This window comes from Camellia sinensis, chromosome 7 (assembly GCF_055761805.1).
Source record: "Camellia sinensis isolate YWXY chromosome 7, ASM5576180v1, whole genome shotgun sequence".
Classification (NCBI taxonomy): domain Eukaryota; kingdom Viridiplantae; phylum Streptophyta; class Magnoliopsida; order Ericales; family Theaceae; genus Camellia; species Camellia sinensis.
The window spans coordinates 190,104,242-190,114,700 of NC_138967.1; the positions used below are offsets into that span (position 1 = coordinate 190,104,242).

Consider the following 10,459-nt stretch of genomic DNA (forward strand, 5'->3'; position numbering starts at 1 on the left):
TTTTATTCAAATTTAAAATCAAATTAGATAAAAAAAAGATGATGAAAGTTTGAAAATATTTTGAAGCCTTCTTATTCTTAAAGATTAGAAATTTATGTGTGTATTATATTCATATTATATTTTTAGTTATGAAATTGAAATCAAAAGAAATGTAACTTAAATTATTGGATTAATAATAGAAACATCATATTAATTATTGTTAAATATCACTTCACTTTATATTTAATAATAAAATTGTATATTTGTCCTACATATAACTTTTAAATTTGTATATTTTCATAACAAGAAGAGGCATGTCATAACTCATTTAATCTCATTTAACTTTTTTTAATACAAATTATCAAAATTGCACTAATTAGACTTATATATATTTTTTTTAATTTTTTTAAACTAATAATTTAAAATGTTATAAACATAAAAGTTAACTTATAACTAAATTTTATGTATACCACAAGATAAAATATTAAATTATTTTAAAATAATTATAATAATTGTTTTAATTTATATGCACGGGTTACCACCGGTAAACATCAAAACTTAAATCCACGAGCAAGGATCCTCTAGAGTGATTTTTTCCTAAAGTTTCCTAGAGTGTTACATTGTGTGGTTGAGATTTATTGACAAGTCACATCAATTTTTCTGATGTGATTTGCCAGTAAATCTCAACTACACAATGTAGCACTTTAGGAAACTTTAGGGAAATTTGACTCTAGAGGATCCTTGGTGATCATCTTAAGCCATGTTTGTTTGGACGGACTGAATTAGTATTCCCATGACTAATAGTCTTAAGACTACAAATCCGTTGAATTATGTATCCTATCTTAACTAATAGTCAAGTTTAAAATAATTAATCCGTATTTCAATTGTTTAACCAAATATCGGATTAATAATTTTATTGGACTATTAATTCAATCCCAAACTCATATCTACCCAAACAAACATGGCCTTAGGGTCATGTGGCACATAACCTTCCAATCTCTAGAAGAAACAAAGGAGAGTGGGATTCCTTTCAAGGAAAAAGAAACCGAAGTCAGAAGGACGTCAAGAAACATAATCTATCCCTCCACCATTTGTATTCGGATGCGTTAGGATCCTGATTCATAGATCTTTTGGTTTAAGAAATAAAAACAAAAGGATCAAATCATTTCACCCGATTCTTTCAAATTTGATACTTGTTGGTTGATTGTATATTTCAGTATAGTTATGATTTAGAGTATCTTGTCCTATTTGATCCATTTGAATTCTATTAATAGTTGCGATCAAATAAATTCATTAAAATTAATCAATTCGACACATTTTTTACGTACCCATACGTGTTATATGGGATCTAAATCAGATTTCGGATCAATCCACATTGATTGACTGCCTCCATTATATTGTTGCTGACAAATGTCAAATACCACTATCTTTAGTTTTGGATCTTCCAAATCATTCTATTAAAAAAACAATAATGATTCATCCCCCTTTTCCTCCCACCCCCTTTGACCCCCTCTCTCTCTCATTGGTCAGCTTTTCTTTTTCTTTTTCTTTTTTTTCCTGCTCCCCCAATCACCACCCGCCACGTGGCAAAGGGGGTGAGGGGGTGACCCCCAAAAGGGGGTCCCAAGCATTATTCTAAAAAAAAAATTCACCGAAGCAACACAATGAGATCAACAGTTTACCAGGAATCAACTCAAGTTCAGATTTGAAAAATGAGTCTGAATTCTCTAAATGTCTCCATAGCAGCCACAAGATCATCAATTCAGAGTTCCTTCTTCACTCCAGCCTTGTATTTTAACCTTATTGTTATTCTCAACTTTATGAACAGGATACACACAACAGACCTAGCCTAGAAAGATAGCAGCTTGCTGAGTTGCTAAAATAACATTAACAAAAAAACTCCTTAACATGCTAACAAGTAGCATGAACTATATGTTTGATGCACTGTGATCGTTGTAAACGGGTTCATCGTGAGTTCAATAATGTCAAATTGGCTTGAAGAAACACAACAAATAATCATTTGAGAACAGATGAGGTATAATGTCAAAAGACCACACGGAGCTGTACATTCAAAACTTATTGCTGGATGTATATCATGCTTCAGTAAAATGATACATGCAAAATTTTGGTAGCCTTGGCAAAGAAAAAGACGGTCATCGAACAAAAAAAAACGATATGCTTTCTTTGTCTATACAAAGCAAAGAGATGTACAGCAACTGAATCTAAACAACTCATTTGAGGCTGGTCTGAATGTGCAGACGGGCAGAGAATAACAAAAAAGCTAGCAAATGCAATGGACAATCTGAAGGGTTTTTTTGGTTTTATTTGGGTACAATCCAAGGAACTCTGAAGCCACGTCCTTCCTGTTCTCCTATTCTGGTGGCTTGCATTGCTGTTACTGCAGGGACTCAAAAGCGGTGATTGAGAGTCAGAGGACAGTTAAATCTCGGTTTTACTTTGGCCATTCTTTTTGGATACTGAATGTGTAGTTGATTTCCAAGTAGCACTTGTTGTCGTCATCAATAAACTGCATAGATGCGTGGAATCAACGAGAAATGAAAATGATATACGAAAACAATTGCAAAAAAATAAATTCCATGACATTTGAAGACAAGGTTTGTGCCACACATGAAGCCAAATGAGGATATGGTCCTAGAAATTATACTTAAAACAGGGCACAAATGTAAAATTCCAGAAGTCTAAAAAGTTTTAACCCAAGAGAAATTTTGCAAGATATCAAGCTCATAGCAAAGAAGATTTGGAAAAAATAATTGCAAATCAATTGAAAGTGAGACATCCGTGACACAAAAATGACAGTTCTTACTTGCACTCATTGATTTGCAATTATTTTCCTTATTTCCACTTATTTGATATTTCCCTTAGTCACGAGCCAGGATAACCAAATAATCAAGTTGCCCAACTACATCAGCATTTGACATTCTACTATTTCTTCACTTTCTTATTAGTAAATAATAATATGCGAATTGGTTTTGTAACCATCTGTGTAATGAAAGCATAGAACCTCTGCAAACAAAGACAGGAAATTTGGTAAACTTATTACCTTTGTTTTCGCCGAATATGATCCTCTTGCGAACATTCCAGAGGGGGTAGTCTCTTCTGGCATCTCATGTATGTAAGGCGCAGCCTGAGGACTGAAGGTTCCGAGCATCTGCTTCGAGCTGTCAACTGAAAAGGAAACATAAAAGAGTCCTCCGCATCTGAGGGTGCAAGCAAAAAATGAACCTTGGCTCTTAGAGAGAGAGAGAGAGAGTACCCTTGAGACCAGTTTTCCAAACAGTGTTAGTGTACCTCAGGCCAGAAACAATATTGTTGCTGACCTGAATGGAGAATCTCAGATGGTAACAGGTGTCTTCTTTCAGTGTAAACCACACGCCTTTGGGGTCCCCATTGGCAGGAATCTCAAGAACAAGATCAGGTCGACCAAGGCAGAGGATAGTAAGGCTCAAAATTTTGACATCTGGTTCTAGAGTTTCTACAATATGGAAAATAGAACAATCAAATCATCCCAATTGAAAGCAAACCAATCCACACTAGGTTAAAAACAGCATCAAGGACTAAGAGATCAGTAAATTTTGTCAAGCCCAATTCCTCATATAGATTATCCCATTTGAAAGCAAACCAATCAACTTAGTTAAAAACAACATCATGGACTAAGAGAACAGTAAAATTTGTCAAGCCCAATTACTCGTATAGATTGTTAAAACCTATCACCTACTACACCTATCACCAAACCTACACTCCACCTACTCCACCTACACCTACTCGACCTGCTACACACTTTACTCTTCTATATATAGGAATCATTGTAACATATATTATATCAATTAATAATACATCAATTTTAACATGGTATCAGAGTAAGGTTAAGAATTTAGTATTTTTCGCTTCACCGGCGGGCGGCAACCTCGCCTTGGCCGCCCGCCGGATTTCAACCTAGTCCGCTAGAATTGTCTACACATACCTTCACTCTTCTTCACCACCTCGCCGAAGCAAACCCAAACCCAAAATCCGTCTGGGACATTTCGTCGAACACCATGTCTGCAACAATGATAGTCCACCAACAACACCACAACTCCGACTGACCCCATTTCTCCGGCGAGAACCCGAACTCAACCCATCATCCCGAATCTCCGATCTGGCTCCGGGAACCTCCTACTGTTCCCACCTCAATGGAAGGCATGGTGACAGAGATATGGAGGTCCTTGCCATCATTGAAGCCACCAAGAGCACCAGCCATGGCTGAACCAGTAAGGTTCTTGAGCATGTTAAGCTCAACAAGAGCTGCCACGTTGGTCTTCAACACCTTCTTCACTATCTCTTCTTTGATGATTGCTTCACAAACAACTGATTTTCCACGCCCTCCAATCCAGTTCACTGCTGCTGGCTTCTTATCCGAGCAAAAGTTTCCAGAGATGCCAATGACATCCATGTCTGGGAAATCATTCTGAAGGAACTCAAGAATTTCTTGACATTTTTTTTTTTTTTTTCATCAAACAGCTCATTCTCTCTCTCTCTCGGCATCATAGTAGCCGTGATACTGCTCATACTTCTGGACAGCGGAGAGAACGTCGTCTTTCTCGATCTTTCCGCCGACGCCAGTGGCGAGATCCAAGGCTCCGGCTTTCGACATCACTCTCCCCAAATAGTCAATAGCAGCTTCTTCACTCAAACCCATCTCTCTCTTCTCTCTCTGCAACATACACAATCTTCTTTGGCCCTGATGTTGAGAAGAGCTTCTGAGAGCTTCTCTGATAGAGTCTTCACACTATCATTAAGTTCATCGCTGGGCGCAGCTTTAGATGTGACTTCTGGAGATTGAGTATGATGGTTCAATATTAGCACGAGCTCGGGAAGAAAGATCCCTCAGGTGAGTAGGGCAGAAATGATGTCTCAACTTTGTACCAGTAGATTTTTTTTGATAGACAAGCTTGGTGGTAATAATCATCTACATCTGGATCGTTACTATGTGTTGCCGCAAGCTGCATTCTGAGAATATTCTCAATTTCATCAGATGACATATACTTCGATCTGACTTGTGGCCACCCACTATCAAAGCCCTGTTGAGAATAACGCAAGCTCTGTCTACCTTTTGGAATTGTTTTAGGTCTTTGATCTCTCAAATCAGAGAACCCGAGAACTGCTTGTGGCCACCCACTATCACACTCTCTTTAACTTTTTTTTATTTTTTATATATACATACATACTATTTTGTTTATTATAATACCAACCCACATTCCTCCTTGTGTTATTCTTTCCACCAAATACCACCCACCTACCTTGTCTCCACTCCTGTCTGACTTTTCCTCTTTTTTTTCTTTCTTTTGCCTTTTCTTATTATGACACCCACATGACATGTCCCTCAGCCTTTTCACCAGTTATTTTTCTTTTTCTTCTTATTATCCCTGTATTTATTATTTTCGTTTTTCATATATATATATATATATATCTATTTCCAAAAAAAAAAAAATCACACCGCTGTTTTTCATATGACCCATTCACAAATATTTTTATCTATTTTCTTTATCCATTGTTTTATTTTATTTTTATTCTTAAACAAACACCAACAACATTCCACAAACTTGTCATTTCTTCATGCCGGGGATCAACCCCGATCACAATTTTACACAAAAAAAAAAAAAACCAAACACAACCACATCCGCAGGCGGGATTTTTTCTTCTCTACTCTGCCGCCGGTCTCTTCTTCTTGCCTCCGTCCTGGGCGGCCCTTGACGATGCTGCCTCCGTGTTTCCCACGCCACCGAGCACGTTCACTCCTCCCTGCTCCTCCACTACAGCATATGGCGGACCTCCAAATCGGAACATAACAGTGGCCTTCCGCTTCAGCTCCTTGTTTTCCGCCTTTAGCACACTTATCTCTGCTCGCGCATCCTTATACATGCGTTGGAGCAGAGCCAGTTGGGCGTTTAACTGCTGCACCTCATTTGTCCTACTCTGCAGCCGGTGCGACAAGTTTGTGATCGCAGTCATGGTTTCCACACATGACTTCAATGTATACTAATTGGCTTCAATATCCGTTTGCACTGCCATTTTTTGCTCCACAGACCGCATCGGAAAGTTCAACGGAGCAAAACTAGAGGCGCTTGGTTGGGGTTCAAGGGCAACCGCCCCAGTTATCTCTCTTGTGGACTCGTTGAGGTCGGGAAAGAGAGTGAGCAGACCACGGGCCGAAGAGGCCATATTCTGGGTAGCTGACCGGGAAGAAGAGGCCATGTTTTGGGTTGCTAAGTGTTTCAGCGAAGTAGCAATTTCAGACTGGTAATGTCCGAAAGGGTTGGTTGCAGATGTTTCCGAATGCCAATGTTCAGATGTTTCAGCCTTGGTTTGGTTTACAAAGCCTCCGCTTCGGTTTATAAAGACCATGACGAAGAGGCCGACACGCGCTCTGTCGATCACGTGCATCGCCGCGTGTCTGGCGCGCCTTTTGATGGCTCGCCGTTCGATGCTTTCTGTCGGGCATGACTTTTGATGCAGTGGGCGCGCCTTTTGAATGCAGTGGGCGCGACTTTTGAGGGCTCGGTATATATATCCATGTATATATATTTGGGCAGCCTATCTACACCTTCCTACAGTGTCTTCTACAACGTTATGACACCACCATACAGTGTCCTCTACAACGTTATGACACCACCATACAGTGCCTTCATCCACGGTCCGACATGACCCCATAAACTGTCCCGACATTGATTCCGGTTAGCTTCTCCATCGGTCCGGTGTGACGTCGTCAACTATCCAGACATTGTCTGCCACAACCATCCAGTGTCCTCTACAACGTTATGACACAACCACCCAGTGTCTTCACCAACGGTCTGACACGACCATACAGTGTCTCCTATCCTCTTTTATTTTCTGTATTAGTCTATTTTCTTGTTTTGTTACTCTCTCCAAACTCAAGTTGGTTAGTTCCTATGCCCCTTGAGTTTGCGGGGGGCTGTTAAAACCTATCACCTACTCCACCTACTACACCTACCACCAAACCTACACTCCACCTACTCCACCTACACCTACACCTACACCTACTCCACCTACTACACACTCTACTCTTCTATATATAGGAATCATTGTAACATATATTATATCAATCAATAATACATCAATTTTAACATAGATTACCGCAAATTAATGTGTGGAAGGCATAAGATATTGGCTGAAACACCAAGATAATACTTGAGTAACAGTCAAAGTTCACAATCATTTTTACAAGCCCCCTCCACACCCCCTTCTCCAAAAATCAAGGAAAATACACACAAAGTTGTAAAAAATATATATATATTTTTTAAATAAATAAATAAATAAGCTGAACGGGATTCACCCAACTCAAACTAAATATTTCAGACAGAGCATTTGCATTACGGAAGTGTGAATAGTGAAAAAAAACACAGATTTGCCATGTTATGAGCTTTCCTATGAAGATAAATATATGGGAAGAATGTACAGAAAAGGACACGGGATTCTCTGTTCAAAATAGTTGTCCCCGTGTTTCCAAATTCTAACCCCATAATCGTCTCAAAATTATTGTGTTTTGAGATTCCAACCACATTGTGCGGTTAGGAATGCATCGGGCATAAGGGGGACAGAAATCCCTGGCAGCAGAAAAAGAATCAAAATTGAACACAGTAGAAATTTGTTACCATTGTTTGTTTTTCCCATGCAACAATTAAAAATTTGAAACCATGATCACAAACACAAACACAAACACGAGCACGAGCACTAGAATGGTCAACTTCTTTCTCGGCACAGCAATGCTACAAACCATGATAAAATTTGATGAAAATCGTCTCAAAGCCGTTGCCGGTCAAATAACCTAGCTTCGAGAGTGTTTTCATAAAACATTTTTTGTGATCTGTAGCATTTTTTTCTCATCACATTTGACAAACACATTGGAAACTATTTCTGTCCCATTCAAAAAATTCCAACAAACAGTGAACAACTGTATAGATTCTAGGAATTTTGGTATAGGATCCCATGTCTCCGACTCCCCAAAACCCCTGTTCCCAGTCCCAATATACTACCAGCCGTATCGTATGTTGAGAATCTTGAGACACAATCCTGCGGCTTAGAGTCCGTTGGAAACAGAAGAACATAAATTTTTTTCTCTCTTGCTAAGAAAGCATTCATTCTTTAGTTCATTTCTCAAAAAACTTCAATTGGTGCATGCAAGAAGTGGGCCAATTCAGCAGCTTTTGATCAATTTCTCATGGAGTAAAATTCTCATCAGTACGAGTCAAGGGAATGGACCCCTGGCCTCGGATTTCCATATAAAGAACACAACAAGCATAAATACCCTCTTTAACTTCTATTCCGACGGATTGAATATCTTTTTTAAGAAATCAGAGGTGAAATGGTTGTGATATCATAAGCTAGATCACAATTAGCAAAGTTTTTATTCATGAGACTATTTACACATCAATTAATGGTTAACAGACAAGTTACCAACATAGATCAATTAAGATTCAAGAGCAACAAAGTACCTTCAGCCGCATTGACATCGACACTGCCAAGAAGTTGTTCTTTCCACCGCCTCAAACTCTCATCATCCTAAACTAGCACAGAACCACAAGAAATTCAACAACACCAATACACAATTTCACTTTTGTTTTGTTAGTATATAATTGTATATAATTGTTAATTGTATACTTGTTAATTGTTAACTTTAGCTTTAGCTTTATTCCTTTAGCTTTAGCTTTATTTCTTTAAGCATTAGTCTTCATACTTTCGGTGGTAGTGGGTTTGTTTGGTATCCAATGTGCCATATTTCTCTCTATAAAGAGAGAGTTCATTCTCTTTGTAATATGCAACATACAGAAATATTTCAGAGTCTCTCTCTCGCTCTCTAGCCTCTCTCACTCTCTCAAAGTAATCTTTCATGTTTCAAGAGAAACAAACAAACAAACCTTATCCTTTTCAAGATGCTCTTTGATACTGCAAATGGGACCCAATTGTAGACGAGCTTCTTCTTCTTCATCCTCCTTGTTACCCTCTTCTTCATCCTCAGTGGCATAACAAGAAGTCTCACTCGGCTGTCTGCTATGACTCTGTATTGGTTGGGTTGGTTTTGTTTCAGAGGTCACATTGTCTTCAGCCAAACCCATTGTTTGAAGACCTTAAAAAACAAAGAAATGGGCAAGAAAAGCAATAGAACAGAGAAAAGGCCTCACAGACCTTCAAACAAACAGATCATATGCAATGTAAATAATTGGGAGAGAATGAGTGATACCCAGAAACTGAAGAGACCCAGAAAACAGAGAGAGTCAAAGAATCCCAAGAAGGTAATGATTAGCCATACAAAGGGCAGACAAAGAACACAACAGAAACATCATCAATAGCCATAGAGGGAGGACAAGTAAAAGGTGGAAAGAGAAATAACAGAAGATAACTGTTTTTGCTATTGTTTTTGGAGCTGTTTGTGTGGTGAGAAAATGACGACCCGGAAGAAGGAGAGCGGTTTTTGTTTCCTTGGGAGTGTATGCCATGATTGTAGTAGCTCTTGAATCTACTACCATCAAAACCACAATATTATGCAATAAAGCCGGTCTCTTGACTCATTCTTGAGCATCTTGGTTTGGCAATCATCGGTTAAAAAAAAGGAGAAATTAGAAATCAGTTAAACTATTCAAAAATAGTTACATAAAAAAAATTATGATTTTAATAATTAAAATTTATTATTTCTCCTTCAAAATTTTTAGGTCAAGTTTGGCATATTGTAAAAAAGTTAAAAAGTTATTCAAAAAATTAAAAAATTAACATTATTCACCAAAAGTCAACAATTACGACTGCACAACTCTCGATCCTAATTTTTTCCCACAAATCAATTTTTATAATTTTTTATTACACATTTTTTCATAAAAAGTCAAAAAATTAATCCAAACATCTATATTTTCTTCCTCAAATTTTTAGTCTAAAAAGATAAAAAATACACTTATTTAGAACATCCCAAACAACCCTGAGTAAATCTTTTAAAATTGTGTTAAATTTTTTTACAAGAATGATCTAAAAAGGGAATTTGGTAATAAATATCTTTTAGGATGGAATACTTATAAATTTTAAAATGTGATCTTAAGAACTGTTTAGTTTTTTATTTTTTCTTATGAACCTAAAGGTTCTATTAAAGTGTAAATTACATAAAATGATAATCAATTACATGTTTGAGTTTAATTTTTTAGGGATAAAAATGGGTGTCTCAAAATGTAAAATTATATATTTAGACAATTTGCACTATGGAAATTTTGAATTTTCTCTCATTCTATAACAAATCCCACATTACGAACAAAAACCTAACACTCTAATGTAACATTCTAATGACATAACATTTCAATATAACACACTAAAAAATTCATTGGTGTACTTTTTCCAACCATAAAACACTCAAAAAAAAAAATTCTTTGGTGTACTTTTTTCAAACGTAACGCTCTAATAAAAGACCAAAAAAAAAAAAAAAGCT

General features: G+C 37.3%; 1 protein-coding gene and 1 pseudogene across 2 annotated transcripts; both read right to left on the minus strand.

The window, feature by feature from the left end:
- Nucleotides 1-2,041: 2,041 nt before the first annotated feature.
- Nucleotides 2,042-9,629, minus strand: LOC114284004 (rho GDP-dissociation inhibitor 1). 2 transcript variants are annotated; one of them, XM_028226883.2, is made up of 6 exons: nucleotides 9,236-9,592; nucleotides 8,913-9,121; nucleotides 8,490-8,556; nucleotides 3,254-3,472; nucleotides 3,041-3,165; nucleotides 2,042-2,506 (listed from the first exon to the last, which is right to left on the minus strand). In XM_028226883.2, the coding sequence occupies exons 2-6, from the start codon at nucleotides 9,108-9,110 to the stop codon at nucleotides 2,432-2,434; spliced, it is 684 nt and encodes a 227-aa protein (XP_028082684.2). In that variant the 5' UTR covers nucleotides 9,111-9,121; nucleotides 9,236-9,592; the 3' UTR covers nucleotides 2,042-2,431. The 2 variants fall into 2 exon arrangements, with proteins under 2 accessions (XP_028082684.2, XP_082737787.1); XM_082881661.1 differs by having other exon boundaries at nucleotides 8,913-9,629.
- On the minus strand, nucleotides 4,084-4,574 carry LOC114321768 (3-hydroxy-3-methylglutaryl-coenzyme A reductase 2 pseudogene; annotated as a pseudogene).
- Nucleotides 9,630-10,459: the final 830 nt, after the last annotated feature.

Bases quoted from the DNA above. Each gene is read 5' to 3' on its own strand.
- LOC114284004 (XM_082881661.1), bottom strand. From the start codon at position 9,110: ATGGGTTTGGCTGAAGACAATGTGACCTCTGAAACAAAACCAACCCAA. The intron at 3,473-8,489 runs GTACTTTGTTGC...TCCATATTGTAG, and splicing joins CGATGTCAATGCGGCTGAAG to AAACTCTAGAACCAGATGTC. The intron at 3,166-3,253 runs GTACTCTCTCTC...TTTCCTTTTCAG, and splicing joins TTGGAAAACTGGTCTCAAGG to TTGACAGCTCGAAGCAGATG.